Here is a 25,578-nt window from a genome sequence, read left to right on the forward strand (position 1 = left end):
TTCGTCGGATCCTCTCCAGCGTACCAGCCAGCGGATTCGTCCGACAGCTCAACAAGCTCGTGGGCTATTACGCTTATCATCCCGTCCACACCCACGTCACCGTTCAGCGGCTTCAATGACTGCAGCCCAGCTCCACCCATATAGCCCAACACCGGACATTGCGTCGCGGAGTTATGGATCCAGGCGTACGGCAAATTGTAGCCCACCATCGACGAAACGTGAAGTAACAGAACCCGCAAACGGCTCCGCAAAAATCTTGCATTGTAACGTCCGATGCCGTCGGTATTAGGTAGATTCCATTCCTCTGGTTAACGGGAAAAGGCGTCGACTTTACTACCGAGGCGATCACCAGACTAAAAGGATTACGTGGGTGGTGGTGATGGTCAAGCACCAAATGCATTTGGTCAAGCATTAAATAAAATAAAATCTCCCAACATTAAATTTGTCACGACAAGTGTCATCTGTTGATTCGTCAATGGAAATTAATTTTTTGTCTCACCATTTATTATCGGGTCCCTTATCTTTGAAAAAGCACATTATAATTTATTAAAAATATAACAAATATAACTTTTCTTAATCCCACAAAGAAAATCTAACTGAATAAATATTTGGATTACCTAAAATTAGCTACAATACGTTTGACAATATAGTAAACTTTGGGTGTAAGTAAGTCTTTTGGACCATTAATTAGGGTTGAATTCAAATTGAGCTGAATCGAACTTAAATTCGTTTGAGTTTGAGTTCGGCTTAATTTGTATATAACATAATTTGAGCTCATCAAACATAGTTCGAATTCAGTTTGGCTTATTTTAAGGTTGAATTTTTAACTATTTCGTTATTAAAACGACGTTGTTTTAATATATATTAGTTAAAACGATATCATTTTGTATTAAATTTTTTAATTAGAAAATTTGGCAAGTAGCTCGAGCTCGAGCTTAAACTCGACCGAGCTTATATAAAGTTGACTTGTTTCAGGCTTGTTCAAGTTGAACGTGAGCTCGAGCTCAAACGGGCTCGATTCAAATCTAGCCCTACCATTTATAATTGTACGTCTCTATTAGCGTATAAATATAGGACTTGAGAATCAATGAGCTCCCATGGAAGAGAAATATGTGAGGATCTCACGAGGTTTTGTTGTTATATAGAAAGGTTTTGGTTAAGGATAAAGTTAGATGTACATATTTTGAGTTTATAAATACATATATATTTATGTATATTATTATATAATTGAGTAATTTTAAATTAAAGATAAAATAATATCTAATTATATTAATACATATATAAATATATACTTATTTGTATACTTAAAATGAGTATGTATAATATTGCTATTCAGTTAAACACCTTTTGTGATACCATCGGTTTTGGATTTTTGGTAGAGATTATATTTTTGTTGGCTTTGACTTATAGTATATATATTAACACCCGATCATACGTCACATTATTATTGATACTTAAATTGATATTTATTATATCTGTATATAATATCATTTTTGTTTTAAATATATTATTTAAGTAGTGATTGTACAATTAAGATTGTGACTTCAATTAGAGGTGATTCAATCCAAGTTGACTCAATTTGAATTTATCATTGAAATAGATTTGTGTGCCAATAATATTATTTATTTTGTCTATAACACTAATAATCTTTTTGACAGTATTATTCATTCTGTCGATAATTCATCAATGATACTAACTCAGATGAGTTTGAACTCTAATTTGAACCAAACTTTATAGATTTAATTTGAACTTAATTCCCCCAAACGTCAATTGTTACAAAGTTCAAAATAATTTCGGAGTAGTCAACATGCAAAGATATTTACTGTTGACCATTGAGAACTCAACCACAACTTCAATGAGAGATCCAAAACTATTATTATAACTTGCATTGATCTTCCTTTATTTAATTTGAAGCAATAGAATCACATTTTTCTTCTTTTTTCGTATCAATCATAGTAATTTAACATACAAATACACTTCCTCACAACAAAATAAAAGTGCAGAAAGGACTGTGTAAGTCCATGACTCTAAGAAACTTTCCATGAAGATAGCGGTGGGGTTTCGGAGTTGTTGTAAGTAGCAAAGCTATACATATCTCTATCACCCTTTACAGCTTCCGCCGAAGCAATGGATTCAAGTTCAGCCATTTCTTCAGGAGTCAATTTCACAGATAACGCTTTAATATTCTGATTAAAGTTGCCAATCTTTGTGGTTCCAGGAATCGGACAAACATCATCTCCCTGGTGATGAACCCAGGCTAAAGCAAGCTGTGATGTGGTACATCCTTTCTTTTCTGCCATTTCATTAACACGCTCAAACAACTTCTTGTTGTGCTCAAGATTATCAAGTTGCAACCTGGGTAAGTTCTGCAAAATTTGGGGTTGTAAAAGTTGATTAATTAACTTTTGCAAATAACTTAGATTTAACTCAAAATTATTTAAGGGTTCAAGCATTAGATTGCACATAGTTAGTGGAGGATTCAAGTTGAGCTGATTATGACTCAAATTCGAATTGAATTTATAATGTTCAATTCAAGTTTATGTACAATATCATCCAAGTGTTATTGACAGGATAAATAATATTGTTATAGAAGTGACCAATGTCATTGATGCGATAGATAATATCACTTAGAGGTGGCAATAGATTGTTTCGGCTCACAAGTCGACTAGACCCACAACATTTGGGTAAATGTCAAGGTGTGCAAATGAAGCAAGCCGTGTCGAGACCTCATGAGAAGACCCACACAAAAAATTTATAATTAAAAAAATATATTTTAGGCAGGCCGACTCACCAAAAAGTCTACAGAAGCACAACCCTTCATGTTGTTAGTTGTGCCCCAGACCTGGGACGACATAGACCAGTATGACACGACCTATTGTTAGGTTTAGTTATCACTTAATAAACAAACAAATTAAATTGCTAAATTGGAACTCCAAATTGAAGAAGAAATCATTCGAGCCCATATATATCTCCAGCAGTGATATGTGGTGCATTCCAAATACTAGGAATTGAATTGACGGTTACAAACCTGTCTAAAATCAGCCTTTGAAATGTTTTCAAGCAACTTAGGCCCTGATGAAAGGAATCCTCTTCCTAGAGGACCATATGCAACAATGCCAATGCCAAGTTCCCTGAGAAATAAGGATCCATCTAGTCAATTTGTATTGGATTGCAAGCAATCCATTAGCCTTATTGATGTAAGAATATTGCCTTACCTGCAAGTAGGAATTATCTCTCTCTGCATCTCGTGACCATAAAGACAATTCTAGCTGCACAGCTGTTATAGGATAAACAGCATGAGCTCTTCTAATTGTTGAAGCACATGCTTCAGAGAGACCTATGTACTTTACCTTTGCCTCCTCAACTAGCTTTTCAAGTTCCCCCATCTTTCAAAACACACAAGAAAAGATCCAAGAATCATATATTGGGTATGCCTTAAACACACAAGAATCAATTGATTTGTAAATGAGAGTAGTCAAATTGATTAAGTGTTCACCGTCTGTCTGTGTATCTTTTTAAATTGCCCAAAATACATATATCAAAAGCAAAAATGCCCAAATTTGAAGGACTTATGCAAAAAGACCCAACATTCAAACAACTTAAGCAAAAATAGCCCATTATTTTTAAAATACCAAAAATACCCTTCATGACTTCTATATAAACCCTCACCCTCATGCCTTCTTCATACAATTCATATGTTTAGATTCACTCAATCTCTGATATTATGGGTTTGTTCGGAAAGAAAAAGAATTTTGTTTTTGAGTTTGAGTTAAAAAAATGCAATTCGTGATAATAAAATATTTATATAAATCTTAACTTAAAACTTTATTTATTTGTTAAATTAAATTCGCATTTTTTATATGTTTATAGAGAATTGTGCTATAAAATGAAAGTTAGGAAAATATAGAAAATATTTTGATATTAGACAATGTATGAGAGTGTTAAATGAAATGTTAAAAAAATATGAGACATTTTGATATTAGATAATATATAAGAGTGTTAAATAAAATATTAATAAAATATAGGAGCATTGTGAAACTAGACAATGTATAAGGGTGTTAAATAAATGTTAGAAAAATATAGGAGACATTTGATATTAGACAATCTATGAGGTATTAAATGAAATATGCGAAAATTTAGTGGCCATTTTGGTAGTAGAAAATATATGAGAGTGTTAAATAAAATTTGTCAAAATAAGGAACAATGTGTGGTTAAATGAAATTTGCCAATATATATAGTGTGCATGGAACTTGTTTTGATTTGTGGGGGTTAAATTAAATTTGGCCAAGTTACGTGTAAATTGATAATGATATTTAATTGTGGGGGTACTGAATATTTTCTGCTTTGGGGGTAAATAAATATAAAATTCGTGTCGAATTAATCACATAAATCAAGTTGACAAATTGGTAAAATTTAACGTAGATTTTTTTTATAAATATTTTTTTTATCAATATTGGTCATTGTCTGATTGATTATCAAGATGACAAGGTATGTTATTGTTTATTACAAGGGGGAATAGATTCAAAGTGATCTAAAATAATGAAATACATCGATATCATCAAAGAGTGGTTAAAATTAGACCCAGAATAACATTTTAGAGATTTATCCAGTTGTTGAGCAAAACATGTGGTATTGATCCAATCCAAAACAACATTCAACTATATATAAACCCAAAACATCTCAATCTGGATTGCCTTGTAAAAATTGAAAATGATAAACATGTCGAAAGTCTTATTGGCATGTCAAAATACTTCGAGGAATGTATTCTAGTTGTTGTTAGGTGTACCTCGTCAAAGCATAAGAAGAAGAAAGTAGTGGCAATGATGATGGTGAATTGAAATAGGAATCTTATGGAGAAAACTTTACAGATTTTTATAATGATGTACTCTATACACTACCAAAGAATGGATTCATAAAGACAAAGAGAGAGTTCCAGATTGAGTTGACTTTGATAAGAATAAGATGGTTGATATTCATTTTGACGAATCAAACTTTGAGAAGATGTCACCTATTAACTATCATATAAGTAATCTTCAACTTGCAAATCTTCTTTAAGGTGATGAAAATTATACTGGATCATATTTATAATAAAACATTAGTCAAACTAAACACACTTTAATATAAATTCGAAAGTATATGTAATATTTAGAGTTGGCAATGCCTTGTGTCGAACAATGTCAGATATAATAGAATAACTGTTATATATATATATATATATATTTATAGATTCCTTTCCTAAAACATATTAGACGTAATCAAGTGCATTTAAAGTAATATTTGAATGTGTTAACCATGGAGAACTCAACCAAAACAATTCTTAAAACTTGCATCAATCTTCCCTCATTTAGTTTGAAGCAATAACATCCCACTTAACTTTTTTTTTTCCCTTCATACCAAACATTAATTTAACATATAAATGCTCATTCTCACAAAAACATAGAAGTGCAGAAAGTGGATAAGTCCATGGCGTTAAGAAGATTTCCGTGAAGATAGCAGTGGAGTTTCCGAGTTCTTGTAGGTAGCAAAGCCACTCACATATCGGTCACCCTTTACAGCATCTGCTGCAGCAATGGATTCAAGTTCAGCCATTTCTTCTGGAGTTAGTTTCACAGACAACGCTTTGATGTTCTGATTAAAGTTCTCAATCTTTGTGGTTCCAGGAATCGGACAAACATCATCTCCCTGGTGATGAACCCAGGCTAGCGCAAGCTGTGATGTGGTGCACCCTTTCTTCACTGCCATTTCATTAACACGCTTGAATAACTTTTTGTTATGTTCCAGATTTTCAGGCTGCAACCTGGGATGATTCTGCAAAAGTAGAAATACAAAATTTGTTGTGTTAGAGAACAGGTTACATGATAACAACAATAGTATTACAGCCCCTTTCCCGACTAGCCCGGCCGTGCACAAAGTGTGGTGCTGTGTGTTTAATGTAAAACTTCACAATTCGTCTAGTGCCATCTTTCGAGATGTTTTCAAACAATTTAGGTCCTGATGAAAAGAATCCTCATGTAAGAGGTTGTATGCTACAATCCCAATGCCAAGTTCCCTGAGAAATCAGCAGGAGTACATTAGAAATCGAATGGTAATTTTTCATATCTTTTCCTCCACATCTAATATTAGCCCCATTAATGCTTTACCTGCAAGTAGGAACTATCTCTTCCTCCACGTTTCACGACCATAAGGACCATTCCAACTGCACAGCTGTTATTGGATGAACAACATGAGCTCATCTTATTGTTGAAGCAGATGCTTCAGACAAACCGATATACATTATTTTGCCCTCTTCAACTAGTTTTTTGAGTTCCCTGATCTTTGAACACACAGAAGAAAAAAATGCAAAAAATTAGTGCATAAGCTATTAAGCTTCTTTAGAAGATGTGATCCATATAAGGAACACATCAAAATGTAGGAAAAAGGCAAAGCTTTTATATGCAGGGCACCCAGACTGTTGGTGTAAACAAACAGCTGGTGTCAATAAAAAATATGACCAAATTTGAGATAAATTGATGCCCACAGTCCAACAAATACTACACTGTGAGTGCCCTTAGAATGGACAGTTTACTCCTAATGATAGTCTCAGTTGTAATTTGTTATGTGAGAAAGAAGGGAAAGAAAGCTAGGCTGCCGGGTGAAGAAAATAGCCAAGCAGAAGAGTTGACTCTGAGCAAAAAGCTGTTAAGGGGGCAAGCACAGACAACCTGGAAGAGTCAGTGTTCAAGCAATCAGAAACCTGGACCACTGAAATCCTATATGCTGAGTTGACAGCCGTAGAGGAAGAAAAGGACTATGAGGAGATGCATAACAGGGAGAGAGGAAGAATGGAGAAAGCAAGAGGAAAGGAGAAGGAGAGAAGGAGAGACCCAGCCTCTTGAAAGCTGGTGAAAGTGTTTTTGGTGTTCATTTCCATTTTCTGTATTTTCTGTATTATCCTTTTGGGTAGTGCTCCATTTTCATTTGTTCTGTGTTATCCTTTTGAGTTGTGGGGAATATCGTAAACAAACTTTGCATCTTGTATTTGGCAAATACTGCAATACACTCAACTCAGTATTACATTGGCGTTGATTCAATCAGTGTTACTGTAGCATTGCTATTACATTCAGTTTACAACAAATACAAACCGTAGTTGTCCTAAGCCTTCCAGGTCTTGTTCCAACTGCCATCAACCAGCAGATTCGCAGGAGAACCAGGGAGCTCTGGAGTCCAGCTGCAGGTTCGTAACATGATTATTTTATCATCTCCCTTGTCTTACCAACAAAAAGACATAAAAGGCATTCTTCACTGCAGGGCAGATCTCTACCAAATTGACACTCGCCTAACAGACATAGGGCTTGGGTATGTGCCATAAATTTCCAATATAAAACAAGAGAAAGACGAAGAACCCCCTTTGAGTGTTACTACTCTCATTCATTCATTCAATCAATTTGTAAGAAACTTAAAAGAAACCACTGTTAGCCGCTGGCATGGTGAATCAAAGCGGTCATTTGAGGCTCAGGTTTTGGAGGGCCGTAGAAGGCTGACATCCCCATGCAGCCTAAGCCTTGAGCAGAAACTTCCAAGCCTTGTGAGCCAAGCTTGATTCTCTTCATTGTCGCCATTGATTCCTGTGAGTTTCTGGGTTGGATTTTGATGCTAAAGTGCAAATGAGTGGGATTTGTTTTTTGCTTTTGTGAAGCGGAGCTCTGCTGTGTGGATTGCTTTGCCTTCGCATGTCAGGGCCCTATTTACAGTGTTGGAGAGAGTTGAAAGGGTGACGATATGCTTAGATAAACTCTCACGGATAGTGCAGTGACTGAAGTGAAAGAAACAAAGACTGTTGAGTTTGTTGGAATGATTTGGTTACCTTTGCACTTACTAAAACTACCATTACTAGCAACCAAAAAGAAAGAGAAAAACAAAAATAATTTAGGATTCTTACGAAATTAGGATGTATAGAGGTGATTGAATCCGAATTGTGGAAGTGCAAACTCCGAAGATGAATTTTTAAGTGTAGTAGAGTTAGACACTTGAGGAAATATAATGGTTAGGATTCTACTTGTAGTTAGTCTAGTCAAACAAAATGAATGCAACTCATGAACTCAATCGATTTATTATAATGCATATATCATTTTTGATGAATAAATGACAAATTAATATACGTGTCAAATGTCTATCAATCAGAGTTTATATATAAAAATTATGTTAAAGTGAATGTAAAATGAGTTAAGAGTGTCATAAAATTAGATTGAGCTATATGAGTTTTGACAAATAAAAAAAAATATATATCTTTTTCATTTTGTAATCTTTCTCGTATATAATAAAATTTTCTTTGACCTTTGCCTATGGATTTTTCGTATTGAGTTTTCTATATAATATGTCAAATATTTGTAGTTTATTAAAGCCTCTAATACATTCGAGAGCTTTTGTTCATGAGTTTGAATAGTTTTTAATTCAAGGTGATTCTATGCTTAAATGTGCATGCACGGTCATGAATTGTGGTTGTCTTGTTTGATTTCAATGTGAAGTTTGAGTTTGTATTTTTTTTTAAGAATTTGCCATTTAATTCTATTAGTATTTTGTGTTAAGTTATTTATAGTTGACTAATTTACATTTTTAATATAATTAAAAAATATCTTTATAAATTGATAAAATTTTAATTATTAATTTAAATAATTTAATTATGTCATTAAATAAACAATATAAAAATTGTAATTTCATATTGTCAATTAGATCTGTGACTATCAAACTACCACTTGCCGCCACAAAATCAACCGGTCTGGGGGTTCCCATCTGTCACTCTACAGCTGGATTCAAGCTGAATCGAGCCGAGCTCGTAGCCAGCTCGAGCTCGGCTCGGTTCATATATGGGTGGCTCGAGTTCGGCTAAAGCCAGCTCGTTTCAGGCTCACGTTCGGCTTGTTTTTCGTTATCAAAACGATATCGTTTTTAATATATATTAATCAAAACGATGTCGTTTTGTATAAAAAATTTAAAAAAAAAATCTACTGAACCAATTCGAGCCAGCTCGAGCTCAATCGAGCTGAGCCAAGCCCAGCTCGTTTCGGGCTCCACTGAGCCGAGCTAGAGCTCGAGTCGAGCTTGGCTCGGCTCAAATCCAGCCCTACGTCACTCTATGATTTTGTAAGCTCAAGAACAAAACGTTCTTGCCGAGGTATCCACAATCCAGTTTGGTATGATTTAAGAGTTTTTTTAAAATTAAATTAACAAAACGGTTTAAAAAAATTTTAAACCAAACAAAATCATTTTAGATTTCAAATTAAACCAAATTAAATTGAAAAAATATGGTTTACTTTAGTTTAGATTACGGATTGAAATATAGTTATCAATATTTTATGATACACGATACGTATCGTAACCCTATGATACAAAACGACACAGATAGAAAACGATACATATCATAAGATGTATTAAATTAATACGATACAATAAACGTATCATATGATGCAATACGTATCTTACGATATAATATATATTACCAATATGAATTGATGCACTTTTTAAAAAAAATGATAGTGTATTAAGGGTGTATATGAAAAATTTTAAAATATCAAAATATATTTGTGATATTTTCTAAAATGATAACGTATTAATATAATATTTTATTAGTATTTAATATTTTAATTTAAAAAAAACATATCATATGATGTGATACACGATATGGTAAATTAGATTCTTTATATATGATACGATACATAATTCAAGTAGCATAGATTGCATATTTTAAAGTCATTCATTTCTAAATATATATATCATTTAATAAAATTATAGTTTTCTAAAGCATAATATACAATAAATATAAAATATATATACAACATACATACAAAGAAAATGACAAAATAAATATAAAAAAACAAGTTATATACCTAATTATTTATTAAAAAATTCTGTGAAATATAGTTTTATATATATAGAAAGAACATACGATTTATAGTTTGATTCGGTTTGAAAATCGCTCAAACTGTAATCCAAAATTTTAACCCAAATCAAACTATAATTTTTAAATAGTTTGATTTGATCTTATAATTTAAATTAAATTATACACACCCTTATTTTCCATCGAAAACTGCACTTTTACCACTCTTCGCATTGTCTTGACCCAAAATATCACTTAATAGTCCGATCTCTCACTTATCCTCCTCTCCAACTTCAAAAATTTTAAGTACAACACAAATTTTTGTTAACCAACTACCCTAATTGGTTGTACGAATAAATTTTCGATATAATAACTGAATTCTTAACTATTAAATCTCGGTAAACAAGGGTTTCCAAAGTATAATAAAGACTAAAATCTATTTTTTCTGAAAATTCTAATTCTAAATTTTCCTCTGCTATTCCTCATTGTTTCTTCGGAACTCACTGTTCCTGGAAAAACCGGAAGATTGAGCTTAAGGAAAATCGCCAATCTATTGTAAATATGAATAGATTTTTAAAGTAAACATTGTTTCGGGCTCGGCTCATCCGAGCCCGAAACGAGCTGGGCTTGGCTCAGCTCAATCGAGCTAGAGCTGAGCTTGAGCTGGCTCGGGCTAATTTTTTTTTTAATTTTTTATATAAAATGACGTCATTTTGATTAATATATATTAAAAACGATGTTATTTTGATAACGAAAAACGAGTCAAATCGAGCTGAATACGAGCCCGAAACGAGCCGACTTTAACCGAGCTCAAGTCAAGCTCGAACTAAACTCGAGCCGTCCATATATGAACTGAGCCGAGCCAAGCTCGGCTCGAATCCAGCCCTGGCCATACAAAATAAAATAAAAAAATAAATCTCCAAAAATCGAAATTCAATTTTTAACTTTCCAGATCCTAATCGAGAGCATTTGGACCAGCAGGCCTTCAACACAAGACTTCAAATCCACTGAACAAAAAACTTCCTGCCTCTCCTCCCATTCTTATTTAAAGTCCTGCCTTCTCTATCTTTCATCACTTCACCGATATACCCTCCACCGCCACCTGTCCCGTATGACCCTTCAGACAAGTCTCCCATCTCCGTCGGACTCGTCGGATCCTCTCCAGCGTACCATCCATGCACCAGCGGATTCGACGACAGCTCAACGAGCTCGTGGGCTATTACGCTTATCATGCCGTCCACACCCACGTCACCGTTCAGTGGCTTCAATGACTGCAGCCCACCTCCACCCATGTAGCCCGGCACCGAAAAAGGGTGCACGCAAACTTCCTGGCATTGCGTTGCGGAGTTGCCGATCCAGGCGTACGGTAAAGTGTAGCCCACCGTCGACGAAAACGTGAAGTAACAGAACCCGCAAACGGCGCCGCAAAAATATTGCATTGTAACGTGCCATGCCGGCAATATTATGTAGATTCTGTTCCTGTGGTCGACGGGAAAAGGCGTCGACTTTACTGCCAAGGCGACCACCACATTAAAACGAATACGTGGGTGGTCGTGATAATTTGTCCATTCCACCATTAATTATTGGGTCCCATATGTTTGAAAAGACAGATTATAATATATGAAAAATATAATATACATATATATATATATATATATGTTTCTCATACCAATAAATTTTTTTACGGATGAATAGAATTGAATAGGCTATAAATATTAGTATTTAGATTTTTTTAAATTAATTAATATAAATTTGACACCGTACAAAATTTTAAGTGAAAATAAGGTTTTTAATCATGGATGATTAAATTGATTGTTTCACTTGTTTATAGTTTGATCGATTAAATTAGCTCAATTAAAGAATAATAAAAAATAAAAAATAATCATATTAATAAAAAATAATTAAAATTTAAAAAATTAAAAATTAAACCCAATCAAACCAGATTATAATAGGTTCATCTGATCAAATTTGGTTTTTGATCAGATTTGATCAAATCAATAACAAAATCAATTTTTTATGTTAGTTAGATCAAATTTAGAGTCGATTTTTGATTCAACTAGTTGAACTAGCCAATAAGTTCCAATTTTCAGATCATTGCATTTAATTATTAAGAATTGTATGTTTTTATTAACCTATTAATGTAAGTCTTGAAAATCATGGAGCACTTGAGACAGAGAGAAATATATGAGGCTATCATAAAGTTTTGTTGATATGTAGGAAGGCTTTAGTGATACCGCAGGTTGTAGATCATTTGATTTAAATAAGCCAATTTCAAAATTAAATTTTAATTTAACTGTTTCAATTAAAATTGATTTGTATATTTGTTCAATAACATTGTTTATTTTATCTATAATAGTAATGATTTTTACGACAATATTATTCATCAAATTAATAATTCATCGATAATATTAAGTCAAATGAACTTAAACCCTAATTTTGACCAAACTTTATAGATTTAATTCGAACATAAGCTCTCCAAACATCAATTTTTACAAAGCTCAAAATAATTTAGGAGTAATCAACGTGCACAGATATTAACTGTTAACCATTGAGAACTCAACCACAACATCAATGAGAGATCACCAAAACTATTATTATAACTTGCATTGATCTTCCTTTTTTTAGTTTGAAACAATAGCATCGCATTTTTCTCCTTTTTTTCATATCAGTCATAGTAATTTAACATACAAGCACTCTTCCTCACAGCAAAATGAAAGTGCAGAAAGGACTGTGTAAGTCCATGGCTCTAAGAAGCTTTCCATGAAGATAGCGGTGGGGTTTCAGAGTTGTCGTAAGTAGCATGGCCATAAATATTTCTATCACCCTTAACAGCATCCACCGAAGCAATGGATTCAAGTTCAGCCATTTCTTCTGGAGTAAGTTTCACAGACAACGCTTTAATATTCTGATTAAAGTTGTCAATTTTTGTGGTTCCAGGAATCGGACAAACATCATCTCCCTGGTGATGAACCCAGGCTAAAGCAAGCTGTGATGTGGTACATCCTTTCTTTTCTGCCATTTCATGAACACGCTCAAACAACTTCTTGTTGTGCTCAAGATTTTCAGGTTCCAACCTGGGTGAGTTCTGCAAAATTTGGGGTTATAAAAGTTGATTAATTAACTTTTGCAAATAACTTAGATTTAACTTAAATTATTTAATGGTTCAAGCGTTAGATTGCACAAAGTTAGTGGTGGATTCAAGTCAAATTGGTTATAACTTAAGTTTGAATTAAATTTATAATATTTAGCTCGAACTTATGTACCAAAACATCACAGGGTTATTGACAGGATAAACGATATTATTACAACGGTGAACAACGTCATTGGTGAGATATAATATCACCTATAGGTAATAGTAGGTTGTTATGGTTCATGGGTTGGTTAGACCCACAAATTTTGGGCATATGCCAAGGCTTGTGAATGAAGCAGGCCGTGTTGAGGCCTCATGGATAGACCCAAAAAGTAAATTAAAATTAAAAGATATATATAGTTTAGGTGGTTGACATACCAAAAACCCCACAGAGGGACAACCTATATGTTGTTTGTTATGCCCCAGGCCTTGGCACAACATGGATAGGTTTGGCATGATCCATTGCTGGCTCAAGCTATGATCTAATAGACAAAAGAATCAAGCTGTTGAAACGAAACTCCAACTGAAGATGTACTCGTTCAAGCTGATATATATTTCCAGTAGTGATATGTAGTGCATTCCAGATACTAACAATTGAATTGATGGTTACAAACCTGTCTAAAGTCATCCTTTGAAATGTTTTCAAGCAACTTAGGCCCTGATGAAAGGAATCCTTGTCCTAGAGGACCATATGCAACAATGCCAATGCCAAGTTCCCTGAGCAATGAGAATCCGTCTGGTTAATTTGTATTGGATTGCAAGCAATTCATTAGCCTTATTAATGTAAGAATATTGCCTTACCTGCAAGTAGGAATTATCTCTTTCTCTGCATCTCGTGACCACAAGGACCATTCTAGTTGCACAGCTGTTATAGGATGAACAGCATGAGCTCTTCTAATTGTTGAAGCACATGCCTCAGAGAGGCCTATGTACTTTACCTTTCCCTCCTCAACTAGCTTTTTAAGTTCCCCCATCTTTCAAAGCACACAGGAAAAGATCCAAGAATCAGATGTTAGGTATGCATTAAATTAATTGTCATGATACGTTTTGAGTTATAAAACCTATAAACAAATTGCAATGTACAATGTGTCTAAAACAAATAAAAATTTGCAGTGGGCTGCCGTATTAACTACACAATATTTTAGCAGTAAACATGATAGATAATACTAATCAACAAGCAGAATAATTAAGAGTTAATTAGAAGGAGCAAACCGTGACTTCAATAGGGACTCGAGTGTCAATCCGATGTATGTAATAAAGATCAATACAATCAACACCTAGCCTATGCAAGCTCCCCTCACAGGCAGCCCTCAAGTAAGCCGGATCGCCCCGAATTTCTAGTTTGCCATTCTGAAAGCGGGCTCCAAATTTGGTGGCCAATTCAACTCTGTCCCTCATCCCTCCCTTCAAAGCCTGCCCAAATTCACATCAAAGGGCAAACCAATTAAGTTTTAAACCAATTAAGGTCAAAATTCAAACCTCATTCATTCATTCAATCAATTTGTAAGAAACTTAAAAGAAGCCACTGTTAGCCGCTGGCATGGTGAATCAAAGCGGTCATTTGAGGCTCAGGTTTTGGAGGGCCGTAGAAGGCTGACATCCCCATGCAGCCTAAGCCTTGGGCAGAAACTTCCAAGCCTTGTGAGCCAAGCTTGATTCTCTTCATTGTCGCCATTGATTCCTGTGAGTTTCTGGGTTGGATTTTGACGCTAAAGTGCAAATGAGTGGGATTTTTTTTTGCTTTTGTGAAGCGGAGCTCTGCTGTGTGGATTGCTTTGCCTTCGCATGTCAGGGCCCTATTTACAGTGTTGGAGAGAGTTGAAAGGGTGACGATATGCTTAGATAAACTCTCACGGATAGTGCAGTGACTGAAGTGAAAGAAACAAAGACTGTTGAGTTTGTTGGAATGATTTGGTTACCTTTGCACTTACTAAAACTACCATTACTAGCAACCAAAAAGAAAGAGAAAAACAAAAATAATTTAGGATTCTTACGAAATTAGGATGTATAGAGGTGATTGAATCCGAATTGTGGAAGTGCAAACTCCGAAGATGAATTTTTAAGTGTAGTAGAGTTAGACACTTGAGGAAATATAATGGTTAGGATTCTACTTGTAGTTAGTCTAGTCAAACAAAATGAATGCAACTCATGAACTCAATCGATTTATTATAATGCATATATCATTTTTGATGAATAAATGACAAATTAATATACGTGTCAAATGTCTATCAATCAGAGTTTATATATAAAAATTATGTTAAAGTGAATGTAAAATGAGTTAAGAGTGTCATAAAATTAGATTGAGCTATATGAGTTTTGACAAATAAAAAAAAATATATATCTTTTTCATTTTGTAATCTTTCTCGTATATAATAAAATTTTCTTTGACCTTTGCCTATGGATTTTTCGTATTGAGTTTTCTATATAATATGTCAAATATTTGTAGTTTATTAAAGCCTCTAATACATTCGAGAGCTTTTGTTCATGAGTTTGAATAGTTTTTAATTCAAGGTGATTCTATGCTTAAATGTGCATGCACGGTCATGAATTGTGGTTGTCTTGTTTGATTTCAATGTGAAGTTTGAGTTTGTATTTTTTTTTAAGAATTTGCCATTTAATTCTATTAGTATTTTGTGTTAAGTTATTTATAGTTGACTAATTTACATTTTTAATATAATTAAAAAATATCTTTATAAATTGATAAAATTTTAATTATTAATTTAAATAATTTAATTATGTCATTAAATAAACAATATAAAAATTGTAATTTCATATTGTCAATTAGATCTGTGACTATCAAACTACCACTTGCCGCCACAAAATCAACCGGTCTGGGGGTTCCCATCTGTCACTCTACAGCTGGATTCAAGCTGAATCGAGCCGAGCTCGTAGCCAGCTCGAGCTCGGCTCGGTTCATATATGGGTGGCTCGAGTTCGGCTAAAGCCAGCTCGTTTCAGGCTCACGTTCGGCTTGTTTTTCGTTATCAAAACGATATCGTTTTTAATATATATTAATCAAAACGATGTCGTTTTGTATAAAAAATTTAAAAAAAAAATCTACTGAACCAATTCGAGCCAGCTCGAGCTCGGCTCGAGCTCAATCGAGCTGAGCCAAGCCCAGCTCGTTTCGGGCTCCACTGAGCCGAGCTAGAGCTCGAGTCGAGCTTGGCTCGGCTCAAATCCAGCCCTACGTCACTCTATGATTTTGTAAGCTCAAGAACAAAACGTTCTTGCCGAGGTATCCACAATCCAGTTTGGTATGATTTAAGAGTTTTTTTAAAATTAAATTAACAAAACGGTTTAAAAAAATTTTAAACCAAACAAAATCATTTTAGATTTCAAATTAAACCAAATTAAATTGAAAAAATATGGTTTACTTTAGTTTAGATTACGGATTGAAATATAGTTATCAATATTTTATGATACACGATACGTATCGTAACCCTATGATACAAAACGACACAGATAGAAAACGATACATATCATAAGATGTATTAAATTAATACGATACAATAAACGTATCATATGATGCAATACGTATCTTACGATATAATATATATTACCAATATGAATTGATGCACTTTTTAAAAAAAATGATAGTGTATTAAGGGTGTATATGAAAAATTTTTAAATATCAAAATATATTTGTGATATTTTCTAAAATGATAACGTATTAATATAATATTTTATTAGTATTTAATATTTTAATTTTAAAAAAACATATCATATGATGTGATACACGATATGGTAAATTAGATTCTTTATATATGATACGATACATAATTCAAGTAGCATAGATTGCATATTTTAAAGTCATTCATTTCTAAATATATATATCATTTAATAAAATTATAGTTTTCTAAAGCATAATATACAATAAATATAAAATATATATACAACATACATACAAAGAAAATGACAAAATAAATATAAAAAAACAAGTTATATACCTAATTATTTATTAAAAAATTCTGTGAAATATAGTTTTATATATATAGAAAGAACATACGATTTATAGTTTGATTCGGTTTGAAAATCGCTCAAACTGTAATCCAAAATTTTAACCCAAATCAAACTATAATTTTTAAATAGTTTGATTTGATCTTATAATTTAAATTAAATTATACACACCCTTATTTTCCATCGAAAACTGCACTTTTACCACTCTTCGCATTGTCTTGACCCAAAATATCACTTAATAGTCCGATCTCTCACTTATCCTCCTCTCCAACTTCAAAAATTTTAAGTACAACACAAATTTTTGTTAACCAACTACCCTAATTGGTTGTACGAATAAATTTTCGATATAATAACTGAATTCTTAACTATTAAATCTCGGTAAACAAGGGTTTCCAAAGTATAATAAAGACTAAAATCTATTTTTTCTGAAAATTCTAATTCTAAATTTTCCTCTGCTATTCCTCATTGTTTCTTCGGAACTCACTGTTCCTGGAAAAACCGGAAGATTGAGCTTAAGGAAAATCGCCAATCTATTGTAAATATGAATAGATTTTTAAAGTAAACATTGTTTCGGGCTCGGCTCATCCGAGCCCGAAACGAGCTGGGCTTGGCTCAGCTCAATCGAGCTAGAGCTGAGCTTGAGCTGGCTCGGGCTAATTTTTTTTTTAATTTTTTATATAAAATGACGTCATTTTGATTAATATATATTAAAAACGATGTTATTTTGATAACGAAAAACGAGTCAAATCGAGCTGAATACGAGCCCGAAACGAGCCGACTTTAACCGAGCTCAAGTCAAGCTCGAACTAAACTCGAGCCGTCCATATATGAACTGAGCCGAGCCAAGCTCGGCTCGAATCCAGCCCTGGCCATACAAAATAAAATAAAAAAATAAATCTCCAAAAATCGAAATTCAATTTTTAACTTTCCAGATCCTAATCGAGAGCATTTGGACCAGCAGGCCTTCAACACAAGACTTCAAATCCACTGAACAAAAAACTTCCTGCCTCTCCTCCCATTCTTATTTAAAGTCCTGCCTTCTCTATCTTTCATCACTTCACCGATATACCCTCCACCGCCACCTGTCCCGTATGACCCTTCAGACAAGTCTCCCATCTCCGTCGGACTCGTCGGATCCTCTCCAGCGTACCATCCATGCACCAGCGGATTCGACGACAGCTCAACGAGCTCGTGGGCTATTACGCTTATCATGCCGTCCACACCCACGTCACCGTTCAGTGGCTTCAATGACTGCAGCCCACCTCCACCCATGTAGCCCGGCACCGAAAAAGGGTGCACGCAAACTTCCTGGCATTGCGTTGCGGAGTTGCCGATCCAGGCGTACGGTAAAGTGTAGCCCACCGTCGACGAAAACGTGAAGTAACAGAACCCGCAAACGGCGCCGCAAAAATATTGCATTGTAACGTGCCATGCCGGCAATATTATGTAGATTCTGTTCCTGTGGTCGACGGGAAAAGGCGTCGACTTTACTGCCAAGGCGACCACCACATTAAAACGAATACGTGGGTGGTCGTGATAATTTGTCCATTCCACCATTAATTATTGGGTCCCATATGTTTGAAAAGACAGATTATAATATATGAAAAATATAATATACATATATATATATATATATATATATATATATATATATATATATATATATATATGTTTCTCATACCAATAAATTTTTTTACGGATGAATAGAATTGAATAGGCTATAAATATTAGTATTTAGATTTTTTTAAATTAATTAATATAAATTTGACACCGTACAAAATTTTAAGTGAAAATAAGGTTTTTAATCATGGATGATTAAATTGATTGTTTCACTTGTTTATAGTTTGATCGATTAAACTAGTTCAATTAAAGAATAATAAAAAATAAAAAATAATCATATTAATAAAAAATAATTAAGATTTAAAAAATAAAAAATTAAACCCAATCAAACCAGATTATAATAGGTTCATCTGATCAAATTTGGTTTTTGATCAGATTTGATCAAATCAACAACAAAATCAATTTTTTATATTAGTTAGATCAAATTTAGAGTCGATTTTTGATTCAACTAGTTGAACTAGCCAATAAGTTCCAATTTTCAGATCATTGCATTTAATTATTAAGAATTGTATGTTTTTATTAACCTATTAATGTAAGTCTTGAAAATCATGGAGCACTTGAGACAGAGAGAAATATATGAGGCTATCATAAAGTTTTGTTCATATGTAGGAAGGCTTTAGTGATACCGCAGGTTGTGGATCATTTGATTTAAATAAGTCAATTTCAAAATTAAATTTTAATTTAACTGTTTCAATTAAAATTGATTTGTATATTTGTTCAATAACATTGTTTATTTTATCTATAATAGTAATGATTTTTACGACAATATTATTCATCAAATTAATAATTCATCGATGATATTAAGTCAAATGAACTTAAACCCTAATTTTGACCAAACTTTATAGATTTAATTCGAACATAAGCTCTCCAAACATCAATTTTTACAAAGCTCAAAATAATTTAGGAGTAATCAACGTGCACAGATATTAACTGTTAACCATTGAGAACTCAACCACAACATCAATGAGAGATCACCAAAACTATTATTATAACTTGCATTGATCTTCCTTTTTTTAGTTTGAAACAATAGCATCGCATTTTTCTCCTTTTTTTCATATCAGTCATAGTAATTTAACATACAAGCACTCTTCCTCACAGCAAAATGAAAGTGCAGAAAGGACTGTGTAAGTCCATGGCTCTAAGAAGCTTTCCATGAAGATAGCGGTGGGGTTTCAGAGTTGTCGTAAGTAGCATGGCCATAAATATTTCTATCACCCTTAACAGCATCCACCGAAGCAATGGATTCAAGTTCAGCCATTTCTTCTGGAGTAAGTTTCACAGACAACGCTTTAATATTCTGATTAAAGTTGTCAATTTTTGTGGTTCCAGGAATCGGACAAACATCATCTCCCTGGTGATGAACCCAGGCTAAAGCAAGCTGTGATGTGGTACATCCTTTCTTTTCTGCCATTTCATGAACACGCTCAAACAACTTCTTGTTGTGCTCAAGATTTTCAGGTTCCAACCTGGGTGAGTTCTGCAAAATTTGGGGTTATAAAAGTTGATTAATTAACTTTTGCAAATAACTTAGATTTAACTTAAATTATTTAATGGTTCAAGCGTTAGATTGCACAAAGTTAGTGGTGGATTCAAGTCAAATTGGTTATGACTTGAGTTTGAATTAAATTTATAATGTTTAGCTCGAACTTATGTACCAAAACATCACAGGGTTATTGACAGGATAAACGATATTATTACAACGGTGAACAATGTCATTGGTGAGATATAATATCACCTATAGGTAATAGTAGGTTGTTATGGTTCATGGGTTGGTTAGACCCACAAATTTTGGGCATATGCCAAGGCTTGTGAATGAAGCAGGCCGTGTTGAGGCCTCATGGATAGACCCAAAAAGTAAATTAAAATTAAAAGATATATATAGTTTAGGTGGTTGACATACCAAAAACCCCACAGAGGGACAACCTATATGTTGTTTGTTATGCCCCAGGCCTTGGCACAACATGGATAGGTTTGGCATGATCCATTGCTGGCTCAAGCTATGATCTAATAGACAAAAGAATCAAGCTGTTGAAACGAAACTCCAACTGAAGATGTACTCGTTCAAGCTGATATATATTTCCAGTAGTGATATGTAGTGCATTCCAGATACTAACAATTGAATTGATGGTTACAAACCTGTCTAAAGTCATCCTTTGAAATGTTTTCAAGCAACTTAGGCCCTGATGAAAGGAATCCTTGTCCTAGAGGACCATATGCAACAATGCCAATGCCAAGTTCCCTGAGCAATGAGAATCCGTCTGGTTAATTTGTATTGGATTGCAAGCAATTCATTAGCCTTATTAATGTAAGAATATTGCCTTACCTGCAAGTAGGAATTATCTCTTTCTCTGCATCTCGTGACCACAAGGACCATTCTAGTTGCACAGCTGTTATAGGATGAACAGCATGAGCTCTTCTAATTGTTGAAGCACATGCCTCAGAGAGGCCTATGTACTTTACCTTTCCCTCCTCAACTAGCTTTTTAAGTTCCCCCATCTTTCAAAGCACACAGGAAAAGATCCAAGAATCAGATGTTGGGTATGCATTAAATTAATTGTCATGATACGTTTTGAGTTATAAAACCTATAAACAAATTGTAATGTACAATGTGTCTAAAACAAATAAAAATTTGCAGTGGGCTGCCGTATTAACTACACAATATTTTAGCAGTAAACATGATAGATAATACTAATCAACAAGCAGAATAATTAAGAGTTAATTAGAAGGAGCAAACCGTGACTTCAATGGGGACTCGAGTGTCAATCCGATGTATGTAATAAAGATCAATACAATCAACACCTAGCCTATGCAAGCTCCCCTCACAGGCAGCCCTCAAGTAAGCCGGATCGCCCCGAATTTCTAGTTTGCCATTCTGAAAGCGGGCTCCAAATTTGGTGGCCAATTCAACTCTGTCCCTCATCCCTCCCTTCAAAGCCTGCCCAAATTCACATCAAAGGGCAAACCAATTAAGTTTTAAATTCTATACAAGGCTACAGTGAAAACATAAACCAAATTAAGATTTCACTAACTTCCACAAAATTGTAATAAATATGACATAAAAATTCATAAAAACATACAAATACCACATCGAAAAAGTACTATAGAGATTTTTTGTATAAATGGGCATCCCGAATCACTTGAGTTTCCAGAGTGCCAAGATGCAAGTGTGTCCAAAGACAAAGAACCTGATCTAAATTAGGAATTCATATTCATCATCAAAATCACCATACCATATTCTTTTTTGTAATTCATTTTCAAACTAGATGGATTTATGGATAAATATGGGATTAGACCAAAATAAAAACATAAACTTCATATATTCTCTGTGCATTATCCATACCCAGTTGGAGTATGATCAAGTCAAGCCTGAAGAAACTCAGCAAAACGCGCAAGAAAGTAAAGAAAGAGAGAGAAAAATTGAACCTTTCCCAGAAGACTTTCGTTGGTGTGAGGACCATACACATCAGAAGTGTCAAGAAAAGTGATGCCACTGTCGATGGCATGGTGAATCAAAGCGATCATTTCAGGTTCAGGTTTTGGAGGGCCGTAGAAGGCTGACATCCCCATGCAACCTAAGCCTTGAGCAGAAACTTCCAAGCCTTGTGAACCAAGCTTGATTCTCTTCACTGTGGCCATTGATTCCTGTGAGTTTCTGGGTTGAATTTTGTGTGGGTCGCTTAGCCTTTCGAATGGCCGGCTCTATTTATAGTGCTTGACTGCGTTGGAAGGGTGACGATATGCTTAGATAAGCTCTTACATACGCCTAGATATTTGAATGGCTGAACCTGTCTAAAGTGACATTATGCTTAGATAAGCTCTTACCGATAACGTGGTGACTAAAGTGAAATAAAAAAAACTTTGTTGGAATGAATTGATTACCTAACCACTTACTAAATGCTAACCAACAACCTAAAAAAAAAGAAAAGAAAAGAACAGCAAAAACAATTTAGGATTCTTGTGAAATTATGTTGTATAGTGGTGCTCCGAATTCTAAGAAAGCTTATATGAATTTATGAGGTGTAATTTCCAAAGGTGAATTTTCAAGAGTAAAGGAACAAGATATTTTAGTAAATGGAACAGTTAGACCCTACTTGTTGGTTAGTCTAGTAGAATAAAGTGGGTATGACTTATGATGAACATGTGACCAATAAATACACATGATAAATATTTTATTAACTAGGGTTTGTATCTAAAAGTTATGTTAAAATGAATGTAAAACGGGTGAGCATGTGTCACAACATTAGAGTGATCTAAATTTAAGACCTCTGGCTGATAAAGCAAAAGAAATGTCTTTTTCATGTTGTAATCTTCTTCATTTATAATAAATTTTTGGCCGAAAGACTTATTTCTACCCAAGGTTTAGCCTAGGGCTAGATTCGAAATGAGCTTGTTCGAACTTGAAACAAGCTTTGCTCGAGTGAACTCAAGCCTGAGCTTGCCTTGAACGAGTCTGAGTACGAATAAGAGCCTAAATTTTAAGCAAAAAATAAATACAAGCCTGAATCCAAACAGTAGTTAAGCGAGTCAAGCTCAGCTTGCAAGCTGCTCACTCAAATGAAAAAACATTTAACTTGGAACAAACGACACAATTTGTTCTTTGAAATACGAGCTTGAAACTGAGCTACCAAACCTAAAATGCGAGCCTAAAGCGAACCCGAGTCCAAATATACAAACCCAAGCTAAGTGCTAGCTAAGCCCAAACACTAAAATTATGAAACGAGTCAAACATGAACATATGTTTAGCGAGCTCATCGAGCCCGAGTCCGAGCTTGGGCTCACTGAAAATGAGTTGGGCATTGTTCGAGCTCGACTTGGCTCATATCCAACCCTAGTTTAGCCCTTTCCCAAAAATCCACTTGTCAAGTTTCAAAAAGCCAAACATCCACCCATTGGTCAACTTTTATTTGAATTTTTTATTAGAGTGAAAGGTAAAACTATCATTTTACCATCCATATTAAAATATATAATTTCATTTCATTCTCCCCTCCACCTAAGGTTTTGAAAGCTGACATTTCACTTCAACTTTAACTTTTAAAAGTGACTCCCCTCCCCCCCACCCCAAAATCCGTAGGTTTTTCTTCCTTTTTCCAATGATGGTGATGGTGACTTTCACCATCTCCACCTTTTTCAAGGCTCCGACCGTCTCCTTCCTTGATAGACCACCGTCGTTGTTGCTAGAGAGAGAAGACAAACCCTACAAATTTTCAAAATTGAGGCTGAGGTGAAATATCAGTTTTTAAAACTTAAGAAAAAATAAGATAAAATTATATATGTTTTAATGTGGATAGTAAAATAATAATTTTACCCTTCGTCCTAATAGAAAATTCTAACAGAAGTTGACTCATGAGTAGATGTTTAGGTTTTTAAAACTCCATGAGTGGATTTTTAAGGATGGGCTAAACCTTGGGTAGGAAAAAGTCCCTCAGCCTAAATTTTTCTCCGTCTTATGCATTTGAATTTTTTTGTGCTAGGTTTTCTACATAGTATGTCAAGTATTTGTGCTTTATTGTTGTTTGTTTTTTGGGCTTCAAAACAAATTATGCCTACTAGTATTTAACCTAAAAGACTTGCCATTCAGCTTGAGAGATTTTATCTTTTGTATAATCGATTATTTATAGTAGGATTGATTGTTTAACTATTATGATTTTATTTTCTTTCTTTTTTATTTATTTGATTTTCTTCTTTGTTTGGGATTATTATATTAAAAGCTTGTCATATTTCGGGTTATTCAAACTTTTAATTAATAAAATTTCTAAAATTTTCTTTAGGAAAGTTCTTGTTCAGGTTTTAGTGTTTTTGTTGAGAATTCAGAAGGCCTCTAATAGAATTAAGCGTTTTTTGTCACAGGTTGACCGTCCCCATGACACTGCAACGACCCTTGCTGCGCTCGCACCTGTCGGCCCGAAAGATTTTGTTCATGAGTTTTAAATTCAGCAGGAGAAAGACTAAGACATATTTTTTGTCCTTGCGGTTTCAAATTATTACGTTTAGTCCAATTGTTTCAAATATTAAATTTGGTACCCTTTTTTTTTTTCAAATTATTATTATTTAGTCTTTTGCTTTTTAACAATCTTTTCTAAGTCAATTGCATCGATTGTGAGTAAAAAAGACAAATATGAAATGTTACATCACAAAAATATTATAAACCAAAAAGTTTATCTCATAATATTATTCATTATATTGAGAATATTATTTATTTATTATAAAAATTATTTATTTTATTGATAATATTATTTATTTAACTTTTAATGTATAACGGTATTTTAAATTAACTCAAATAAGTTTAATTTCAAATTAATCATCAAACTTAGAATAAACCATAAATCAAATTCAATAAATGACAAAAGTTTTATAAGATTTCTAAAGCACCAAAAATATATTTTTATATATTAATAATATAACATTTATTAATATAAATTGTTGTTCATTACGATTAGAAAATTTTTGTTATTTCACACGTGGTGGGATTATGGTCATTCTTTAAAGGTAAAATATTTGGATTTATTTATTTTGAATTTAGTAAATAATGTTACGTGGAAAATTGCTTTACAAAACTGAGACAAAAGAAGATTATCCGCCAGACATCATCAAGTCAACAATAATTAAGCAGGTCATTTATTGTAGATCATCTCAAAGTCACATCTAAGAAGCCCATCAATGTAGAGAAACACTGGCGAAAGCATGACTTAATAGTTCAATATGTGAAGACACTTTCTTGGCCCAAAGAATTATTCCCACCCAAGGTGCATTAAAATGATAAAGTTGAATTTGCTAAGTTTAAAAAAACTCAAATATCAATTTTTATATTAAAATTTACTGTTAAGGTTAAAAGTAAAGACATCATTCAGTTGAAAAATTTAAATAAACTAAAAAATTATCACATTTCTCTTTTTAGTTTAAAAATTTAATAATTTTTTTTATTTAAAGTTTAAAAATTGACAATTTTTCTTTTAGAGTTTTGAAACAGTTATTGGAGATGGCAGTTGTCATCGTTGCCATCTCCGATTGCATTTTC

General features: G+C 33.7%; 1 protein-coding gene and 4 pseudogenes across 2 annotated transcripts; all 5 read right to left on the minus strand.

Annotated features, from left to right (window-relative positions):
• Positions 1-1,944: 1,944 nt before the first annotated feature.
• On the minus strand, positions 1,945-7,163 carry LOC123205239 (annotated as a pseudogene).
• Positions 7,164-10,808: 3,645 nt separating this feature from the next.
• LOC123205240 lies at positions 10,809-11,430 on the minus strand (annotated as a pseudogene).
• Positions 11,431-12,425: 995 nt separating this feature from the next.
• On the minus strand, positions 12,426-14,658 carry LOC123205179 (annotated as a pseudogene).
• A 3,220-nt stretch (positions 14,659-17,878) lies between these two features.
• On the minus strand, positions 17,879-18,525 carry LOC123205180 (annotated as a pseudogene).
• A 1,002-nt stretch (positions 18,526-19,527) lies between these two features.
• LOC123205178 (probable aldo-keto reductase 2) lies at positions 19,528-22,253 on the minus strand. Of its 2 annotated transcripts, XR_006499808.1 has the most exons (6): positions 21,987-22,253; positions 21,298-21,498; positions 20,887-21,059; positions 20,700-20,802; positions 20,464-20,567; positions 19,903-20,040 (listed from the first exon to the last, which is right to left on the minus strand). XR_006499808.1 is itself a non-coding variant. In XM_044622086.1 (5 exons), exons 1-5 carry the CDS (start codon positions 22,197-22,199, stop codon positions 19,702-19,704), a joined length of 1,029 nt encoding a protein of 342 aa, XP_044478021.1. In that variant the 5' UTR covers positions 22,200-22,253; the 3' UTR covers positions 19,528-19,701. The 2 variants fall into 2 exon arrangements, 1 of the variants encoding a protein (XP_044478021.1); XM_044622086.1 differs by lacking the exon at positions 20,464-20,567 and having other exon boundaries at positions 19,528-20,040.
• Positions 22,254-25,578: the final 3,325 nt, after the last annotated feature.

Source organism: Mangifera indica, unplaced genomic scaffold (assembly GCF_011075055.1).
Source record: "Mangifera indica cultivar Alphonso unplaced genomic scaffold, CATAS_Mindica_2.1 Un_0002, whole genome shotgun sequence".
Lineage (NCBI taxonomy): Eukaryota > Viridiplantae > Streptophyta > Magnoliopsida > Sapindales > Anacardiaceae > Mangifera > Mangifera indica.